Source organism: Oxyura jamaicensis, chromosome 4 (genome assembly GCF_011077185.1).
Source record: "Oxyura jamaicensis isolate SHBP4307 breed ruddy duck chromosome 4, BPBGC_Ojam_1.0, whole genome shotgun sequence".
NCBI lineage: Eukaryota > Metazoa > Chordata > Aves > Anseriformes > Anatidae > Oxyura > Oxyura jamaicensis.
Genome location: NC_048896.1, coordinates 63,391,036 through 63,413,206, shown reverse-complemented (window position 1 = coordinate 63,413,206; position 22,171 = coordinate 63,391,036). Strand labels below are relative to the sequence as shown.

Here is a 22,171-nt window from a genome sequence, read left to right as displayed (position 1 = left end):
TACCTTTAAAACCACGATAAATATTTTTATGGAAAAAAAATATATATTGGGAAAAAAAAAAAAAAAAAAAAGGAAAGAAAGTCAAAATAATTTGTTTACAGACACTTCCAGATAACACTTTCAAAACTGCTGTGAGCTCAGAAGGAAAAGTCATTCTGCAGCATGCAATTCATACTCTTTACTCCAGGATAAATTACCGAATGAAAATAAAAATGGCTTGCTTGCTCTGCCAAATAACTTCCTGATAGCATCCTAACACTATAGTGAGGGATACACTCTTGTTTCATTATTATCTTTTTCCCAATTCCTACATAAAGAGTATAGCATGCATTTTAAGTCTAGATCACCATCTAACTTCACAAACTTTCCCTTTTTCACAAACTTTCACAAACTTTTTTTTCACAAACTTTTTCACAAACTTTCCCTATTTAATACTATTTTAGTGTTCATAATTGAAAGGATAATAAATTTGTGTTTTGGAAAATAACATTAAAAAAAAAATGATCTGGCATGTGTACTCCTAGTTTCTTATACTGAATTGCTGGAGCTTATCATAGTTGTCAAGCTGTCATTTGAAGTCATTTGAAGTCCAAGTCAATAAGCACACAAGTGAAAGCCTCTTTGACTTAAAAATACAGATAATAAATAGTCAACATATTCCTAGCGTGGAAATATCTTAAACTTTCTTCTTTAATCTATGTACGCAACACACACACACATCTTCCAATGGGAAGTGCTTTAAATGCAAAAAGTATTAAAAAAAAAACCTTTTTTTTATACAGATGGAATACCACCATGATATTCTGAGGGAAATACTGAAACACCCTACAGAAGTGGTTGGGACAAGTACATCCTTTCTTTTTCTCCCTCACACCCCCAGAGCCATTCCTGCATCTCCTGTCAGAGGCTAACATGGGAACTGTGTGTTTCCACAGACCATTTGTAGCTTGCTGTTCTGAACAATAATTTCATAGCTTAATGCTAGCCGATTCTACTGTCAGATCTGTCTTCTGCTTCACCTTCTTATTCCGTCTCTGGGGCTGGGAATCTCCATTCCTCCTCCTGGCTTGTCTTTCCCTGTCTCTAAACCCACTAGCCTGACCCTGTGCATGTTCTTAGCTCCTAGCCCTATGGCTTAGCTCTGTTTCTTGCCCTGAGGTCATGAGTCATTTTGGAAATGGCGGTTTACATGTGAAAAGAGCTATGTGTAATTCTGTACTTCATAGAAGAGAGTCATCTCTCCTTTACCGCCTCATCAATTTCCTGTATCACGCGGAGGAGCACTGCCTTCAGAGATTTCCTTTCCCTCCTGGTGCAGTAACACAGGCAGGTAAGTGTGTTGTCCCTTCTCACAGGGTGCTGCCATTCACAGCTTCATCACTTCTCTCTTCCCACACCTTTATCTCCTTCCTTTCCCAGATTGCAGAGAAGAGGAATTTCCTTCTCACCTCCTATTGCATGATACAAACCAGCTTGCTGTTTCAGGGTAGAGAACCAAAACCTAGAACAAGTTTCTGTCATGCTTATTTGTGCTTCTTCACTGCAAGCAACAAAGACCACCTTGGCAGGTGGCTTATAATTCTCCGTTTACAATACCACAGAAACACAAGGTTAAAATTGCATTATTCTCCTTCACTGCTTGCTTCTTATTTATCTAAATGCCATTCCGGCCCTCTCAAAGATCTATCTTCCTCACATATCTTCACATCCTCCATTAAATCAGAGCTAACAAACACAGCAACCATAAGAAAATGTTAGTGCTCTTGGTGTGCACAGTTTTGCACAGCTGACTACACAGGATGGTACTTTGGATAATCAGCGGTTTTAGATGACCTTTAAAAACACTATAAAAAGCATCTTCTCACTTTGTCTTCTTCACAGCAGAAAGTAGCAGTATCAGAAAAAATACACTGCAAATTCAGTGTATCATTTCAGAAATTAAAGAAAATAAAGAAATCCTGCATAACCAAGTCACACAGGGCATGTTGCCTGGATGTTCTCCCCTCACAGATAAACAATTGCAAAAGGTGTCTGTGTTTACCTTTATGGAACACGAAGCTCTCTGATGGTTAGGACTTTCTTGGGCAACAGCTTCAGGGTCCTCATGTGATGTGAAAGTGCTACTCTTCTCTATCAGGTTTCTTATTTCAGCATCAAGCTCTTTACTTTCACACCTGCTTAAAAAGAAATAGCAATGTGATGCTTTGCAAAGCAACTTGAAGTGCAGAGAAAGTAAATTTGTCAGCAGTCATCTTAATGTGACAACAGACACAGCAGAGCTAGTCCTGCACTGAGCTCCTGCTACCTTCCTTCCTGGTGCATAGCGAGCACTCGAGCAGTCTCACACATGCAATCTGTAAGAGCTTGGTGGCAGAAATCAATTTAAAATATTTAAGCAAGCAGTCCTTTTAAATCTTACTACCTTGTGTGTAGAAATCCTAGTCAACCCTTCTGGGGATTTTCTGAAAACCAGTGCACTCTCATCCCTACCCACCCCTAGTTTCTAGAATGTTAAAATTCATTGATATCAAAAATGCTATCAAAATATTTAACTTGGCTTTGAACTCCAAAACTAGATGCTCAGTTAATGATTTATTTTTCATTGTATGTTTCATTTTCTGTAATATTTCATAATAGACACCTGACATGCATTTTCATTTTTTTTCCCCTGAAAGTTCCTATTATAAACATTCATACCTTATAAAATAGGTCTGTCCTGGATACTAAGATGATACGTGTTTTGCGGGAATACTGTTATCTTTCAGTCTCTGCTAAGGACACTCAGGACTTAAGTCCACTTAATGGCATGTTCATAATTTTCAGAAGTATCTAGCAATTAGGGCTGACTCATTCAATACACTGTAGTGATGGAATGTGACTTTCAGGGCATAATCAAAACCAAACCGCCAAAACCCTAGACCCAACCTAAGTTTTCAAGAAACACTCATCTCTTTTGGTAATTTAGACTTTTATTTCCAAATCAGCTTAAAACAACTCTAAATGAATATAGTACATGACCAGAAAGCCAACAGCAAGGCTCAGAAGTATTAGCAATAAGGATATGGCAATGTTACATCTCAATTTAGGCAGAAAATACTAAGTTCTTCATTTGAACTACCAGAAAATTGAAAGGAGTTAGAATTTACTGGTTAAATTTATCACAGTTCAGACAGACAATCCACAGGGATCGAACTGCAGATTCTGAGGAAACTGCTAAGAGGCTAATAATAACATTATCCAATAAACAAACTCATCTATCCTAATCATAACACTAAATAAATGAAGTGAATTTTGTGCTGAGAGGATAAAATGATGCATTTTATTACACTTGCTATTTATTCACAGAGCCGTTAACAGAAACATATCGCATTAAGCATGGACATAAAGTCATCTGCAGAGGCAATGCAGCAACATTCCAACAGCAGGAAACAAGGACAAGGAAAACTCAAAAGGTTGGATTTGATTTGCTGCCCAGGAGCTGGACAACCTGGAACTGCATTTTCAGAGTTGCGATGAACCCTGCCTGCACCATCAAGCACAGAAACTGAGACAGGATTATGCTGGGCGAGCTGGCAGCAAGTTGCTCTCAGTTTTAGTGCCTGTCAAGCATCCTGCCTCTTCAAACTACCTTGTCTATGTGGAGCCACAGCATGGAAGGAAGAAAAGTTTTCATGGCAGGATATTCGGGTGTGTTTTGAGGGCTCGACTGACAGGACAGGAAATAGGACTTTTAGCCCTGTGAAAGGTCATCGATCACAAGAGCACATCACATGAGTTTTCTTCTACACAGAAAGATGCTTCCTCATCCCAAGCTTTTTGTTGTTGTTTGCATTAAACCAACACGTTTGCCAGAGTGAGCTGAAAGGAACAAAGCGCCCAACTAAAAAGAGCACTGTATTTTGTCAGACCCCTTTGAAAGGGAATTATGGCCAGCTACAGGCACGCTGAGCAAGAGAAAGGCTTCCTTGGTGCACGTTTTCATAAGCCTCATGGGCGTGCAGCAGGCTGCAGCTGCTCTGAAAGCCTGCGGTGGTTTCAAAGCCTCCGTGCTGTGGGGGCGGCGGACGAGCCCGGGTGGCACGGGCTCTGCGTGGCAGCTTGTGCGGCTGGGCATGCGAGCAAGGTCTGAGGCTGCTCAGCTTCCCTTTCGCTTCTGGTCTGAGGGGATACGCAGGGCTTCAGGCACTCACAGGACCAAGGAGCCACAAGTCTTGTCAACACAAATACTCATGAAGCAAGAGGAAAACTAGAGAAGGAAAACAAGCGAGCTTGAGAAAGAAATCCAGCCACCTTCTGTCTTGCTAAGAAACTGCAAAATCCTGCATAGTTCCACTTGCACTGGTCTTTTTTAATCAAATGTGTGCTGAGCTTCTTGGACAGTAAGTTCTCAGGCAGCGGCAAGACCAACAGCTTGCCTTTGAGGCTTCACTTTTAAGGAGCTGCATAATGCCAACTCAGCAACATCAGTAACAACCACCCTTTTCTCTCAAGCCTACTTCCCTGAAAAACAGCAGCTTCAGCTCATTCAGACTCCTGTGCCTGACCTAGCATGAGGCCTGCTTTTCCCAACAGATGTGGATATACTCTGCGCAGAGAACTGGGGGCTTCAAAGGCCTGGAAAGTTACAGCACAGAAGCAGGCACCTGTGGTGCAGTTTTAGGAAAAGTACATTAAATGATATTTGCATAGTGAAGAAATTGCTGCAACTGCCCCCTTAGAAGCCCTAAAATGTGGCAAGAGTAAGGCAGAGTTAAGTAAAGTGAGGTTACTGAGCAGTATTGAGGGATTTGGGACATAGCTGTTAAAACCACAGGCTGATATTTTCAGAGTGAGCTGTCAAAACTTCAGTTTTTTATCTGCTTGGACAGCCAACCATCAGTGAGAGATAGCTGCTCTTCTCTTTTGCTCCACACACCTCCTGTGTGAGATCAGTAGAGCAGCCAACTTACTTAGCTGGGAGAAAAAACTCTCGCCTGCAAGTGGCTTCTCATAACGACGATTTTTTGCTCATTGCCCAAGGTTGCAGTCACATGTCCTGCTCCAAAGAGCTTAAATGTGCAACACCATCCACTTTCTACCTTTCACCTCTCCACTGCAAATCACCATCCTTAACTGCTGGCACAACCCACACACCTGGCTGGGTCACAGTAGTCAGCTCAAACCCTTTAAAGTGAAATACAGCAGCTTAGAGTAAAACAACTGCTCAAGAGAAAGGAGCAGTTCCTAGGTGCAGCTCTAAAGAAAGTAAAAGATGAGCTGCAATCTCTGGCAGGAGTGCAGGAGTGAGCACGGAGGCAGGCTGCACTCATCTCTGCTGCTGGTTCAGCCACAGCGAGAGGAGATGTCTGACCACAGCCTCCTGAGATCAGAGCATGAATCAAGCTGGGAAATCCCCTGTAAAGATGGTGGGAGGGCTCTAAATATTTCTTTGCAGCCAGGAAGTGTTCATCGCTCTGCTCCCTGCAGTTTGTCTTACTTCAAGCTGTACCTGGTATTCACCTCGGGCTCTTCCCTTTCTGTCTCTGTGTTCTTCCCATGCTTAGCAGTATCTGGGCAAGAGAAGGAGCAAGAACCAGTAGGGCCAGCTAAAAAAAAAAAAAAAAAGGAACCACAAAAGACTCCAACCCCCACAAATGTATTGCTGCTCTGTAATATCCACGTGCTTCAACATCATCATGAAAGTTGGAAAATTATTTTGTTGGCTAGATTCCTCAGGGCTTTGGTTTTGCTCCCTCAGCTCTTAGACTGAGGTGTTTTGATCATATTTTAAAAGAGCCACTTTGATATTTAGAAGGGTACATTTATTGTGAGGGATGTAAAATGTTAATCATATCTGTAGTACAGTTCCATTTTACAGACCGTATGTTTAGAGCACACAGATGATCGAGTGCTTGAATACCTGTTTGTGATAACAGTGATTAGGAGCTACCAAAGACAGTTCTTGATGATTACCTGGGCTTCCCCTGGCGAGCTCTAGAGGGCACACAGCATTTAACTTCCACATAAAGCAACGCTTTCAGAACTACTTCTGGTTTTGTGAAGTTCACAGACATGTTTCTGCACCATTACCATCCTTATTATGTTACATCATTGCCAACATTTTCTAAAATTGGGTATTTTGGTTTTCACTAATTATGCTTTTTTAAGGAAAGAAAAAAAAATAACCTTTTGGAAAAGTCATTAAAACGAAACCCAGTCATATTTTAGAGATGCATGCTTTGTAAAATCAATCATTAGAGAATATTAAAAAATAAAAAAAAAATCATGCATTGATATGGGGCAAAGTATATCCCTTCTATGTGTAAAAACTTTCTTAAGTATAAAAACAGGAAAAAATAAAAAATACACAATATCCTATCTACACATTGTAATATAAATAAAGCAGAAGCCAATTAAAAATTTAGAATATTAACTCTGTAAATGTTGACAGACTTCCTCAGTTTCCTCTGCTGGGATAATTAAAACATTTGACATGGAAGCAGCATCTACAGATGTAACAAAGGCAGCTGGTTGCTCAGTGTAAATTTCAGCAGCTTGCAGGAAAAGGAGAGAGCACATCCATGCTTATAATTTCCATATCATATATGAAAAGTAGTATTCAACTAGCTGTGTCCTCCCAGAATAAGAAATTCCTTAGGTCTGTTCTCTTCCTTTTGAAAATTGCCATACCCATTCAGGATTTCACTATTTGAGATCAGCTGTGCATCAGATTAAAGATATTTTCATTTCCCCTTTCTATTCACCGTGCTGCCTTTAAAGCCTTTTACTCTTTTGGCTCCATGATACATCTTTGTGCTATTTTAATTCCTAGGCTTTTGCTCTATGATACATCTTTTGTGCTATTTTAAGTCCTAGGCTTTAACAGCTTTTTGTGGTTAATTATTTATAAATGGTTGCATACTTTTTATAGCAACTCAGTCTCTCAGCTGGGAGCCAGAATAAAAGTGTGACCAGCATATGCTTTGTACATGACTGGAACTAAAATTCCCATGTAGATCAATGTCACACAGTTAAAAAAATAAAAAATAAACATGCTATTCTGTCCTCAAAAGGTTATGCTATGAAGCCGTGGTTATACGTGCACAGCAAGTTTTATTAAATTATGAGTTTAACAGCCAAAGCAAAAACCTATCTTTGGCCCAAAGCCATCACTAAAGCCAGAGCACATTATGGCACCAGAGAAGAAATGTGAGATGTGGAAACCAACAGCTCCAGGAGAGCAGAGGACACTTTGCAGTCAGGCTTCTCCAGGTCAAGAGAAGAAGCACGAGGCAGAACAACTCTGCACTAACACACCTTTCCATTACAGAGCAGCAGCCATCGCCAGGCCTGCTCCACCGTCTTTTGATGAGCCACACGCTTTGGGCTTGCCGCAGCATAGACTCATGGCCAAGAAACAGCTGCTTATCCAACAGTTGGGTAGGGGCCCTGTGCAGAGTCCCAGCGCTGCTGTCGATGCCATTTGTAAGCTCTTGGCTCTCCATGAATTTCTCTGGGAAACAGCAACACCGGGCATACCTACAGCATGTCTCAGTGCATCTACTGCCAAATGCTAATTTAGTATTGAATGCTTATAACTACTTAAAATAATAATTTCAAGGCTGGTTGCTGGGGTCATTCACCTATGATTGGTGAAAGCACAAATATACACCATAAACAATTGTGGGAAAAGGTTTTAAGCCAGGATTTACAGCCAGATGCCAACACCACGGAGTCAAAATATGACGGGAAATGAATTCCAGAGTCTAGGGGTTAAACACATGCTTCATCCCCTTGGGTGGGCATTTTGGACCTCAGGTTCTTGCTTTGCTAAGCCTAAAGAGCAGATCCATAGAAGGAAGTCAATTTCTGCATTTGAATTAAGGAGGACAAACTGGTTCAGATAAATCAGAAAAGGAAAATAAATTAGAAGATAAATTAGCAAAGGAAAGCCATTTCAGCTAATATTTCGCCAATTTATGATAAAGCACTTAATTCATTTCAGGAAAAGACCTTTAGAATTTGAGAAAGAAGAGAACTGGGTTATGGAATAACACAGGTAATCTAACCCATGCTAGAAATATATTTGAAATGAGAATAAAAATCAGGCATATAATTCTTAACAAAGGCATTTTACTGTAGAACTAGGCTATTCTCTCATGTTACATATGATTTTAAAGGATTTTTGCTGTCTTAATTTGGTTGTATATAATTCTTAGGTTTTTTTTTCCTCTAAATACCTTAGGATTTTTAATATTAAAATCTTACCCACCTAAGACTAAATGACAAAGAATTTCTGGTCTAACAAGCAATGGGATGAACAAAGTTTTGCCATGAAAACAACAAGTCTTTTGTTACAGCTTTTTTTTTTCAGCCTCATGAATTCTTGCAGCTTTTGTAAGCTGTTAACAAACCACCAGTTCCTGAGCTGACAAACAACACTTACAATCGTGCAGCTCCCTAAGAATCAGTGGTGCCATTCCACTACTCAACACCCCTTGAGCTGATCTCCCGAGCATAAACTCTGAGTGGAATTTGAGCCAGCTCTCTTAAAACAGAACTGCATTAATTCTGCGTTCTGCCTCACACCCCCCACGGTAAGAGATGGTTTATTAGTCACAAAGCATACTGCACCAGTGCAAACACAAAAGGAACACCTGCCTTTGTCAACTGCAAGGATATAATTTAAAAAGAAAAGGGGAAAAAAAAAAAAAAAGTCAAAAAAATCACCCAGTATTTCAAAAGCATAGCTGGAAACCCAGCCACCAGCAGCAGCTGATCCACCTAGCAGAACTGCACTGTCTCTAGAATGAGAGGTCCCAGATGCTGTGGAAAAAAAAAAAAAAAAAAATGCTGGCACTGTTGCTCAGGAATTAAGTATGAGATTAGAGATAATCTTGCCCCAGTCCCAAGAAGAGAGCTCCATAAGGCAAGGTGTGCGACAGGGGGTTAAAACACCTACGTACTGAGACTACAGCAGAGAAATGCTTAAACTTTCGCTCAAATCTGATGCAGCCAAAACATCTGCCTGTCACCTCATAAACGTCCCTACACTTCTGTTCCCTTTACGACAAAGGAATGGAGCTTTTAAGGAACATTTAATAGCCAGCAGCTGTTTGGCTGTCAAATGCCACATCTGGAGAAGCTGTGCCGTTAATGTGAGCAGAAACAATTATTCTTTAATAGTTTTGCTTAATTTTAAGAATTACGCAAATCACAACAACAGAAGAGGTGCAATGGAAACACATCTGGTTTCTCAGAAAAGAATCCAAAAAAGGGCGCAGTGATTAACTGAAGCTGCATCTCCAATTTTTTCTGTTTCACTGAAGGAAGAAGTAAAGCCACTGATATATCCAGGTACTTAGTGCTTTTCCAGCCTTTGGCTATTCCCCTCAACAAATATGGGACGTGCAAAAAGAGCATGGGTTCACATTTATGAGTGGGTTCACATTAAATGCCGTTAGATGTTATCATGCAGCTCTGCTCCCCTGTGTGCGTGAAGGTTCCTGCTCTTTGGGTCTGCACTTCAATAGCGCCTCCTCACTTCTGTACACCATAGCCTGCACATCAAGAAAAGAACATCGTTCCCCTTTCACTTGGATCTTCTGCTTAATTACACTACCAAAACCATCATAAAATTTCTTCCTGATGGACAGAATTTGGGATGAGTTCAAACCCCTGAAAATCATTTCACTGACTTTCCACTAATTTCTCTGGGCTTTAAATGAGCTGTGAGTGAGTTACTGCTTCTCCAGAGAGACAGTCATCTGTAACTGGAGCACCCAGACTCATCACCCAGGGCTCATGCAACTGCATGTGGATCACTGGTGCAAAGGGAATTGAAGTTTTGCCATGAAAATCAATGAAATGGAAAGCTCAGCCAAGCAGAGCCACCGACTAGCACGTGCTTTCTGGAGCAGATGAATTCCTCCACTGACACGCACGCATGCAGGAAGGTGGTGGGAGATGGCAGGAAAGTGTTGAAAGAACCAAAAACTAAGAGTTAACAACAAGAAGGGAGACAAATCTAAAGCAGAGCAAAAATAAAGAATGTTTTCAAGTGCCTGCACTTTTCTTGTGGAGACCAATAGCCAGAAAAGCTTGAACCCCTTTTAGGACACTCTCCTAGCCCCAGCAGGCACCTTTTTGAAACAGTCACCCTCCCACAGCTCTTTCTAAACTGGCTGCTCACTCCAGCGTGAGCACCAGGTGTCTATTCAGACCCTGCATGCACTCCTTTCTGTGGAAAGCTGCAATCCTGGTGCAATTATATGTTTGAGGTTTTTAACTGGTGCTTTACACCACTGATCTTTCTCTTCCTGAATCAGGCATCACCACAAACCAAACAAGACCTATGCACTGCCCCTTTTGCCTCCGAGCTCACCCTTGGGCAGGATGTCGATGCGTCACCAAGCCTCACAGATCTGGGTTCACAGCTGGGCTGCACCCTTGGAGGAAAACAAGTCCGTGATTCATTTGGGTCAGTTTCACCCCTGTGGACCTTCACTATTTTCAGTTACCTACTAACGGCGCAAGCAGAACAAACAGGAGAGCACCATTAGGAAATTCAGCCAGGAAATTTAACTTACAGTAGCTGATGGAGGACAACCAGCCCTGTTAAGTCAAGCCAACTTCTTGCCTGTTAAGCAGCCAAAATGAAACGGAGAGGAAGCTCGCTGCACAGCTGTCTGCGTCACAGATCCAGGGCTTGAACTGCCAGCAACTGGCACCTGGTTTCACCAGGGATGCCAGCACCAGGATGGAGCCTTGACACCTCCCTCCCCCCGCAGAGACATGCTAGAGTCAAACTACACTAGCAGCACACAATGCCTTGGATAAATGGGAAATCCCAAGGGATTTCAATATCCAGCTATTTCTCAATAAACTAACTGGAACAAAAAATGCTTCTTTCAGGAAGAAAGAAGGGTAGAGTACTATTCTGTAAACTTCACAAAGCAATCTATGCTTTCCTTTTTTTTTCTTCCTCTCTCACATATGCACATTATGCTTAATTCTAAAGCTATCTTTTAACCATTCTCACCTACCTGGATTTTTTATTTATTTTTTATTTGGTCAGAGTTTGTCTTACTGAATACAGCTGTTCATCGAAATACTCAGCATCATTTGTTGTCTTAAATCTCCCCATGACTCACCGATAGTCTTAGAAACGGGTGGTCACAGTCAGCCTCTTTGAAAGCTGTTAGCAATATTGTGACCTCTCTATCTGTATAAAGTATCTCTCTTTCCTACAGTACAACCTCTTTTCCTGCCTTTATCAGCAGAACTAGTATTACTCCACAAAGAAGCAACCAGCCAAAGGAGGTTGTGAAATCTCCATACTTAGAAATATGAAAAACTTGCCTAAGCAGGCTGAGCAATCTGACCTCAGCTCTGCTGGTCCAAGCGACCTCCAGGTCCCTTCCATCCTACACTAGTCTATGATTCTGCTCTTCTCAGTACAAGAAAATGCCGATGTTTCACTTGTTTAACCAGAACTGATGCAGACCTCCGCAGGACAGATTAAAGTAGGGGAAAAAAATGTATTAGTTTGGGTCTCTGAAAGAGAAACTGACTGACAAATGCAGAAAATACTTGATTGTATAGTTCCAAAGCATAATGTAAATTAATTTAAAAATAAATAAATAAAGGGAGAAGCTTCCCCACACAGAGTTAAGATATTTTAATACCTTTCCATCTCACCACACTGATGGAGACACAATTCAAGGAGATCCTCTGCCTCTTTATTCTTCCTTTTGAGCTGCTCAGAATGAATCTGTTAGAAACAGGAAAAAAAATACACTTAGATGGAAAAAAAAGGTTAATAATCTAGGAAGAACAATGTAATTGCATGATCACAACAAGAAGAGATCATAACATCTTGCCTGTATTCTTCTTTACATACAATAAATGGCTTACATGTAGGCCAGGAATCTACTTTCTCCTTCCCACCATCATCTCCTCTTAAATCCACCACTCTAGCAGGGACAGTTTTGCAAGGGCAGAAGGACTATCACTCTCCAGCTGTGGTAGCAGGAATCTCCCCAAGAAGCAAAGCTGTCAATAGCCACAAAAATACTGGAAGTGTTGTGAAAGGCTTTTATTATTATTATTATTCATCCTAAAAGAACCAACTATTTTAAATACTCTAGAGTTCACGTATGTCCTCAGATTGACCTGAAAGTTCATATGCTTTGTGCAAATATACAGTAAGACTATTACTCCAAATTTAAGAGAATGAGTAGTGAGTCTGATACAGATCACTTGAAGAGAAAAGAAAAGGAAGCCTGTGTAAGTTATTGTGCACAAGTGCATTGTTCAAGAACTATACAAGCTCCTAACAAGCTTGCCTCTCTTCAGGGCTAGTTACTGTCTAGCACTGAATTTCCAAAGAGAAGAAGGGAAAAAAAATAAAAAATAAAATAAAAAAACACCCTTCCCAGAGAAAAGGACACACATTGGAGTAACACTAAGTAGTTCATGCATAAATAATTCCTTCAGATGAGAACGTAAAATAAGCAAACTGTGTATGTTGTGAAGTACCATAACCTCTACATCACAAGCAGGAGAACAGATGGTACGGGGACTGAGCCAATGGTACAGAGACTGAGCCACTGCCACCTCACCCCCAGGAGCTGTTCTGCTGCCTGTGCTGCCGGCCAGGGACAGCACTGGGTGAGTTTCTTCAGGATATGCGGGATACCCCCATCAGAAAAGGAGTCCAGAAGTGTTATTATACACTTTAGACCAACGTGTCAAAGCAATTGCATTATTATAGTTGGTGGAGTTCGAAAACTAGGAGATTAGAGCTTTATCTTGACCTAAGAGATTTCATAACGCCTGGTGGAAGGATGACAACGTGACCACTGGAATAAAGCAGGAAGCGATCAAGAGTGGAACCTGCCATTTATAACCGAATAAGTTTTCAATTACAAGCCATTCTCTTTATTGGTAACATCAACTTAATGTGAAACCACAGCTGAACATTTTATAGAAACCATGCTGCTTCATCTACGTGCAGAGCAGAAATGTAAAATAAAAGTTTGCCAGAGAAGATCTGAGGTGTTTGGCATTCCTCCCCTGCTTAATTCTCCTTTCCAGCAGACATTTCACACATTTTAAATGCATCTGGTAATCACTAATTACAAGGATCCTATTAAGAAAAAATGTAAATTCAGTTTCATATGCAACTTGATTCCAGCTTGTCTGAGTTTTATGAGTGTCTGTTTAATCATAACAAAAACATGTTGAAGTATGGAAAGCTGTATTCATTTGATTTTAATGGGAGCTGCATGCATTTGGTACTAATAAGAATTAAGCCTTGTTTTGGGATACCTACACTTGGCATTTAGGTGTCTAGCAAAATACCAATTTTGAAAAACGTTGACCTGGAATGAACACTCCCAAACTCCATCAAAACAAAACAAAAAAATATATAAAATGAACACACTAAACCAAATCTGGTCTGAAGAGGAAAAAATAAAAAAAATAAAAACACACAGGAAAACCCAACACCACCACCAGAATTCAGACCGCTATTTCATCCCTAATCCATCCCACTGGGCTTATACATTTCAGCATCCTCAGACCCATATGCCAAGTTACGCACACTATGACATCCCCCATGCTGGAAAAATAAGCCGTGTTAAAGTGATGCAGGTTAGGACTGACTGAAAAGAGGATTCATACGCTGGGAAAGTTTATGCAACAGCAAGTAAAGAAAGCTTTGGGGAAGAAAAAAGTGAAGGACATGGAAAGATTCCTTGTGTGACTTGCTGGTCCGCAGCAACAGATCGGTTCAGGGGGACATGCTGGGGAGTGCTCCGGGCCCTGCACTGGCCACTCTGGGTTCTCCGTGGCCCTGCTCTGCAAAGGAGCTGCTAAAGCTGACAATTCCCAAATCAGTGCCTTGGCCCAGCCGAAGACCCAGCTATCACAGAGCAGCAGTTCTCCAGAAGTCCTGCTGCCACCACCTGCTGGGGGCGGGGGGATCCCTCCTGCATGGCTTTGCAAAGTCCGTGGTACACATCTCCTGACTCTTAGTCATATGCAGATTTTGCTGCATGCCCCACAGCACCGGGCACCCTGATTTAATGCAGGTCCTCACAAGCTGGTCCAGCTACCAGAAGCCATTTCATGGTCATAGCACAAGAGCACATCCTCGCTCTTCTGAACAGTCCAAACTATGGGAAAAGCAGAGCTCTCTGCGGTGCAAGCTGGCGCGATGCACACAGCGGAGCATGGCCAACCAAGCAGCACTGCAGCATGGCCACCTGCTTTGATTTGCCTCCGCTGTTCTCCAAACGAGTTTTGGAGACTGTCTTGATGCAGGGTAATGACCTTGCCTTTCATTTCTTATGGATTTGTGCTGAAGTGTGTCAGTTCTGAAAGGCCTTTAATTCTTTTTTTTTTTTCCCCCAAATCATTTTTGATTCTTCACAGTAAAAAAAATTACAGCAATGAATCCAACCTGTGTTGGCAGTGCAAATTGTGCTACATCTAAATCTAGTTACAAACCAAACAAGAGGCATCTAGGTTATTGTACAAAACATGCACGTTGTTAGAAAAACAAGTAGAAGCTTTTACAACTACAGTATGCAATTTAATGCTGTAGGGTTTTTATTGGATCAGACAAATAGAAGCCAAGATGGATAAAAATTCAGCTACTTCAAAGAATTAAGGCTACGTAGAAAATGGGGGGGTTATAATGGTCATGTAAAGGATTGCTCAGAATTACATAAATTTTCTGCTTTCTGTCAAGGCTTTTAAAAACAGGAATGCTCTGAAGTAAAACAGGATTTGTTTTGCTCACAGATTTATGTGTTTTAGCAACAATTGAAGATGTATAGTAAAAAGCATACAAAATTCCTTGGCGCTCTCCTACCAGACTTATCAGTGCTCCAGTGATAATCCAAGCCTTAAGTGCTTCCTAAATATATGTGAACAAGACAAAAAAGCTCTTTTTGTTTGGAGTACTAATTTGTATTAAAAACAAGGAAGTTTTCCACATGCAGAAAACATATTTGCAAAGGAAAAAAAAAAAAAAAAAACTCCCCACAGAGCAACAAGAACACTAATTCTTATAATATATTAACATTTTTTTTTTTAAAAAAAAAAAGCCACTTAGGCACTTAAACTAGAGCTTCAAAATGTTATTCAAAGCCCATTTCAAAAACATCTGTATCGTGAACATTAAACCTGCACTGCTCTCACTTTGCCTCCTGCCACATTCCTTTTCTTTATCCAAATCCAGTGCAAGCTTAAGAGCATCCTATCTTCCTCCTCAACCTTCACTCAATTTTACCCAAACGTGTTTTGTAATTCAGTTGTTCCTCTGTTGTGCCAAAGCAATATTTTGTGGGGAATCAGTGTAAGATGAAAGAAGGGTAAGAACTGAGCCGGCCTAAACAAGGCAGAAAAGGGAAAGAAGATTTTGTCAGGTTTCCACACACACACACACTATCCAATGATTCAATTTAACTAAACACCACCATAAAATGACATATTGTCACAATGGAGGGAGCAGAAAACAGATAGTATGCCAGGAAAAAAATGAAGTAAATACTAGCAAACTAGGCATAAGGAACAAACCCAAGAATAAGTTACCTTTCCACTGAAACCCATTTTTTGTAAAGCAAAAGATCCAGGACTAACCGTCACAGGCAGACCAAGTAAAATTACCTCATTTAAGTAATACCCAGATTGCAAAAGAGCTCCAAAACAAAGTGGAACATATATAATCATAAATGCTGTTGATAAACAAGCCAGCAGGTTACACACTGTGTGTGGCTGTTGCGTAGGAGGAGCTGGGGGAAGAAATGGATTATTACTGTAAATGTGATCAAAATGGAAGAGCAACCGAAGAAACAAATAAGCATTTGATGAAAAAGATCCAAGCAACATATACTGAAACTAATTTGATACAGGAATAGAGCCTTCCGAATTTTTTTCTTGACCCATAACTCTGAAAAAGTCAAAAATACAACATAATATTTCTGTGACGTCTTCCTCCCTAGATAGTCCTAGGTTTAATACTCGTAAATAGCACTAGAGTTCAGTGCAGCCAGCCTTCAACCAGCTATTACATGTCTTCCTGCTTTTGCATCCACGCTCTTTGCTGAAAATGCAGCTTCAGTCATGTAAATGCAGCACAAGAAAACCCACAAAGACAGCAAGATCTGCCAGTCCTCTCCTCCCCCCATTATTTCCTGATAGTGCTGAAACTTCAATTTTAGACAGTTTCTAAACAAATATTTAAAATCTGACATCTTAGTTGTGCAAAAAATAGAAAGTTTTTAGGTTCTTTAGCTGCCTTGCCCAATTAGATTCAGATAAAATGAAACTGGTACCTGCACTGTGTGATGCAGGGAGATTTAACACTGAATACTTAAAACTGATCTCCCCATTAGGTACAACTTTCCTTGGTTATGGTAGCAGTAGAATCAGAAGAGCAAACATCCCCAAAAACCTAATTCACAGATGCCACAAATCTGTGATATCCAGAACTTGATAAGCACTCTATTTAATTTCTTGAAGTAACCTCAAACTGTGCAACAACTGAAATAAATTAGGACCCAAAACAACCGAAGGCTGTTGTAGTGGACCAGACTGAGGAATGAGGCAATTAAAGGCTGAAAGCACTATTTCTACCCATAACTAAAAGCCTGGTTTTCAGCACGACGTAGATGGGACTCTGGAGAGGCTCTGCACTGCAAGCTGTTTGGCTGCAGTCCAGGAAATGCAAACGCACAGCGCAATCTCTGCACTTGCTGTCTCGTACGGGAGGTAGCAGGCTGGCTTTGCACTGATAGGCAGCATCTGCCGAGCAGCATTGTGGCCTGACAAGAGCTGGTCCTCCACAATAGGGTGTCTGAAAACATTTCTATTGACACACACAAACTAGTTTAAGTGGTGTGTATAAATCCTGTTTTTAAGTATATGACCTGGTTAGAAAAATCAATACATCACTTTTTTCTTACATTAAACCAGAAAGGAAAACATTTTACAGACAAGTTATTTGTTTGGAAATTTGTCCATTTAACACTTTCTAAACATCTTCAGATTTAGATGTAGTTCGCAAGATCTTCAAAGTGAGAAAAATATTCCCAGGTAAGTATAAACCCCAAGTAGTAATCAGGCACAAATATTACCGAAAGCAGCCAGGGTCATGCCCAGAGCACTTTAGCAAAACTCAACGTAAGTCATTCCACATAGACATCTGCACAGATGAATCTACAGCACAGAAGATAATTTGAAAGGCCTCAAAACATACATTCCTTGCCAAAAATATTATGACTGCAATTCTAATGTGCAAGAGTTACATAAGTGACCAAGAGAAGTCAAATACGATCAAGTTGTCAAAGCCATGCATGATATACCTCAATGTCCTCAGTGTTTTCCTGGATTCCTACAGAGTCACCTTCTTCCCTCCACCTTCCAACATTGGAAACCATACAAAGAAGAAAATACTACTAACCTCTAATTATTACAAGGTTATGAGTTGGTGTGTGCGTGCGCATGTGTGTTAAGCTTTTCTGTTTTGGAGTGATTTACAACAATATACCAAGAAGTTTCTAGAAGATATATGATGACATCTGCAACCATAAACATTGCCTAAAAAAAAACTCAACATTTTTCTTCCTGTATTTGAAAATGAATTTCGTTATTTGAGCCTTTCTGATATTTATATGCAGCCTATCACTGATTTTCAGATACTGCACATATTTCTCCTAAAAGAATTGAAAATAAGGAAAATAATAAAGGTTTCTTTACTGGAAAATGTTGGGTTTGACCAACTCCCATCACTGCACAAAGACCTGGGGCAAAGGCAATGATACTTTGAACATACTTATTGCCCAAAGTCTATGAAGGCGAATCATTGTTAATACATCATGAATTATTTTATTAAAGATGTACAAAATGCACTGATGAAATAAAGCCTTCAGCAATAAATATATTTGGTTTGTTTAAAAGTAATTTATAAACAAATCACAGATCTGTCAAACAGGGAACTCTGCCAAATATACAGTTCTTCAGAAGAACACGTAAAAACCAGGCGTATGATATATAAGAGCACTGCAGGAAGCCTTCCCGATGGTACTTTACTCCTGTTCTGCATCTAGCTTCAATTAGCATGACAAATTATTTGAGGGTGGGCAAGATGGGAAGGAAATACTTAGCTGTTTGTTAAATGTCAGCTCTAAATTATGCAGTGAAAGATTTTTTTTTTGTTATTATTCACTGTTGAAGTATGGACAGAAATAATTCCAAGAGATAATAATATGCAGAAGTAGAAAGGAAAAACGCTGCAAGATAAAAGCACGATTAATAAATATGATATCCATTGATAGTGCCAGAGATGATTTTCTGAATAATTTTCAGTGGACATCTCCCAACAGTACAACTGTGATGTGAAGGGAAAGAGAACAATGGAACTTCCTTGTGCAATCCAAGCCAAGAGAGAAAAGATTTAGGATCTATTAAGTCCAGTGATCTTGGAAACAGATCTGTGGAGTACAAATAGGTAACTTGCCACATTTATAGAAAGATCGCTCCAAGGACAGGGTCCACGTGGCTGGGAAGGAGATGAGTTTATGAGAAAAGTACTCAAGGTACAGGCAGACCTACCAGAAAAAGTTGTACAGCTGCAAGAGCAGAAGCCTAACACTGAGAAGGTAAGAATCTGATTCAGATGAGGAGCTCAGCTCAGATTTATATAAATTTCACACTCTCCATCTAAGCTTCAAAATCTCAGAACAAAATGAGAAAGAAGAGATGAGCCCATAGAAAGCTAGGAACTATCTGACAAGCCCATTGCAAAAAAAAGCTTGGCACAGTTTGGCTGGCAGGAATACAAGTGCTAAACAACTCTTAGAGACCTGTGAAATGCTTGTTGCTTTGTATACACTCTAGTGTGCCCATGCTTCTGAAAACATGGAACTCTCACTGCTGGAAATTAGGACTCTGACAGCAGTATATCTTGGTGTACTAAGGATCCAGCAGCATGTGAAGGGAAGACAACCCTTTAAGAAAATCTTTTTCCCCAGCTTTCTGAGTGGGTTGCTGTGAGCATTTTTTAGTTCTTGTAGGTGTACTGATAACTTTTATTTTGGTTTGAGAAGGGGGAACTGAAGCAGAGAGTCCTACAGCTATCCTAGTGTAATGGTTGGGCAGGCCCTCTGGCAGCAAACACCTCTGGCTCTGAAGACAGAAGGGTTAATTCTCACTGCAATGGCTACAAGTATATTTTATCAGACAAGGAATTAAAATACAGAGAGAAAAAAAGCACATGCTTAAGTTTGCTTTCTTTTCCTTCTAGACAAGCCTCAGTAGTCTTCACAGCTCACTTTGTTTATGCCTATTAACCAAAAATGTACCACTTGAAATTTCTAATGCTGTGACTCCAAGTATTCCTTATTCAGGGTTGAAATGCTTCAAAACTTTTTCTGGGATGCAGCATTAATGTTAATTTACAGCAACATGGCAAGCAAAAACCACCCAGCCCAAAGCCCTGGACCACCCTCAAATGCTACATGGACTACAGAAAACAATTTGTAGCAGATGTGGATAAAGGGCCCTTCTGTTTCCTAATCACAGACCCAGCCAAGGGAATCCTGTGGCTGCTCATCAGAGTCGGTAGCACAGGGCACATCCCAAACTCTACAGAACAGGTAAAATTTCCCAAAGTTTCAGCAGAAATGTTACCCAAGGAAGAAGTGTGGGTCAAACCCAATAGATGTGCACCGAATCTTTTTAACATTAGATTTACTCTGAAGTAAGAGTTTGACATAGCCCAAATGCTCTACATGGCAATAATGCTTTACTGTTCTGTTCCTGTACATTCACTGTCCAGCCTCGTACAAGAAAAGAGAGTACAAAAACTCTGCTATAGCAGAGTATAAATGTGCATAAAATCATATGATTTATACACAATTATGAAGAAAATAAAAAAAAACTCTTAGAATACCAGCTTTGGGATTTGAAATCTTTTTTGGTAGATGAAAAAGAGGCACATGATTTCACCCTGAGGCTGGGCAGGGACACAGCGATGCCAGCTCCGAATGCAGCAGTTACTCACCATTGTCAGGCGAGGTGCTCATCTCCGTGTCTGCTAGGCTAGAAGGCACTAGTCTCAATAAAGGCTCTCTGAATCAAATGACAACTAAGCGGTTTGGAGGCAAATATATATCTATCTCAAGGTTTAACCTACACCCCATGCTTAGGGAAACCCCTTTCTTAAAGTCATTCTAACGGTGGGGACACATTCATATCTCACAAATAAACACAGCCCACGCAGCTCTACTTGAAAGCAGTGCTTGCAAGAGACCACAGAGGATTCCCTCTCGCTCTTCAGATTACCATGGAACAGTGACACAATGGTACGCCCACTCGCCAGCGAGAGGCATGCGGTGGGAAAAGCGGCGGTCTAACACGGTGGAAAAGTTGTATCAGCTCTAAAGGTATATAGCACCAGTATTAATCTAGAAGCAGAATAATTTACTGTAAGGAGGAGATAGGTCAGGGACCCATTTCTAGGAATGCTTTTTAATTAGAATTTATTCTAAAGGTTTCCCTGCAGAAATAGTGCTCAGTGTAGCCAGCCGCAGGCTCCTCATCAGCAGTGACATTCAGCTCTCTCCCCAGCCAACAAGCACCACGTTCATTATCGTATCTGATTTTCTCGCTGAGGAAGAGGGCGTAGAGAGGTGGAGACTGCAGAAACGTCTTCCCCTCCGCCCAGACAAGAAGTGATATAGCATTTTCAGGAGCACACTATTCATTTCAGGCTGTAGCCCACTGCACCTAGGAGCTCATTAATCAAGTTTCGCAGATGATAAAAATTAACACTGTCATTCTGTTCCCTAGAAATGAAAGATTCATTATTAATAAGTATGTTCAGAAAAGGTTCACCTTTAAGCACGACTTGTATTGGTTTCAGTTTTTATGACAACAAAACCTGCACAGCCATGCACCAAGGAGTGGAAACCATTCTGGCATTTTTAGGAGGCTGCTGTTGTCTTCTGCACTGGAGGTACCAGTGATTTCACTGCCCTGGAAGCATTTGTGTCCTCCTAGCAGAAATATCACAGTTGCTCAGCAGAGTAGGGTATATCTTTCTCTGTCAAACCATTTACCCTCTGCCTCTCACATGCACACACATAATAATCATTTGCAAATTCGTGTCCAATTCCCTGTTGAAACAAAACTATTTGCAGCAGGCAATTGCAACTATAGCAGAGGAGAACAACAGGCCAGGTTCAGGATGTGGGAGACCATGGCTCAACTTTTTCTCCTGCCTGAAGGGAGTTTAACTGTGTTTGCACCTCCTGGACAAGTGTTTTAACTGCTGGAGTTAGAGTAATTTCTCTATTCTTTTGCAGTAATAGTGGTTCAGACTTTCAGACTTTTGCCAGAGTTCAGATTTACTGTCTATCTGGACAAAAAAAAAAAAAAAAAAAAAAAAAAAAAAAAAGCTCAAATATCTCCCTCCTCTCAGAACAGCAGCCTACTCACTCAGCCTTACATCAGCCCACTTTTTCTTGCTCTGATCACTAGTTTAGTTATATATAAGTGCTTATAAAAAGCAGAACAGCCTCCTCAGGGGAGGTTCAAAGCAACGCACCAGCAAGAGCTCAGTAGCAAGCTGTTAGAGCAGTATCTTTGAGACAAATGACATGTACCCAGATCCTTCCAAGTAGCAAAAGAAATTGAAGCCAAGAGATACACATCTGAGGAGGAATGCTTCTTCCACCAGCTAATGAAGTAACAAGGGAATAACATCTCTTCTTACTCAGTAATGCCTTCACTAAAAAAACAGCAAATCTAGCCATCTATGTTTTTTGGATTTCTCTGCACTGAAACACAGCTTTTGACTTTGGACTGACCAACAAGCTTAATTGCTATGGGACTGGAAATAGTTCAGCGGGTTGTTGTTGTCATTTTGTTGACATCTGTCAGCTAAGCAACAATGATAGAGCTAAATTAAGTCTTTCCATGTGTACTGTTCCTGCGTTTAATATCCATCACCTGTTCAACTGCACTGCTGTGGTTTCTTCCAGGGAGACCAGGAGTAATCCGATTTTTTCTAGTCCAAGACCAAGTAAAACTGGGACTGTTAAGCCTTTAAGATCAGGTGCCTTCTTATCTGGAAGGCTGGGGAAAAAAAAAAAAAAAAAAAAAAAAAAAAAAAAAAAAA

At 40.6% G+C, this 22,171-nt stretch overlaps 1 protein-coding gene across 8 annotated transcripts in view; it reads right to left on the bottom strand.

Annotated features, from left to right (window-relative positions):
• Positions 1 to 22,171, bottom strand: part of TNIP3 (TNFAIP3 interacting protein 3) — a 71,434-nt gene that overhangs the window by 38,292 nt on the left and 10,971 nt on the right. For 2 of the 8 annotated variants that reach the window (XM_035326221.1, XM_035326223.1), the window contains 2 exons: positions 11,667 to 11,752; positions 2,042 to 2,177 (listed from right to left, as the gene is read on the bottom strand). In XM_035326221.1, the coding sequence (XP_035182112.1) occupies positions 2,042 to 2,177; positions 11,667 to 11,674 (144 nt within the window). In that variant the 5' untranslated portion in view covers positions 11,675 to 11,752. Of the gene's footprint in view, positions 1 to 2,041; positions 2,178 to 11,666; positions 11,753 to 20,053; positions 20,080 to 22,002; positions 22,121 to 22,171 lie in introns of those variants that run through there. The other 6 variants (XM_035326224.1, XM_035326227.1, XM_035326222.1 and 3 more) reach the window with 5 other exon arrangements.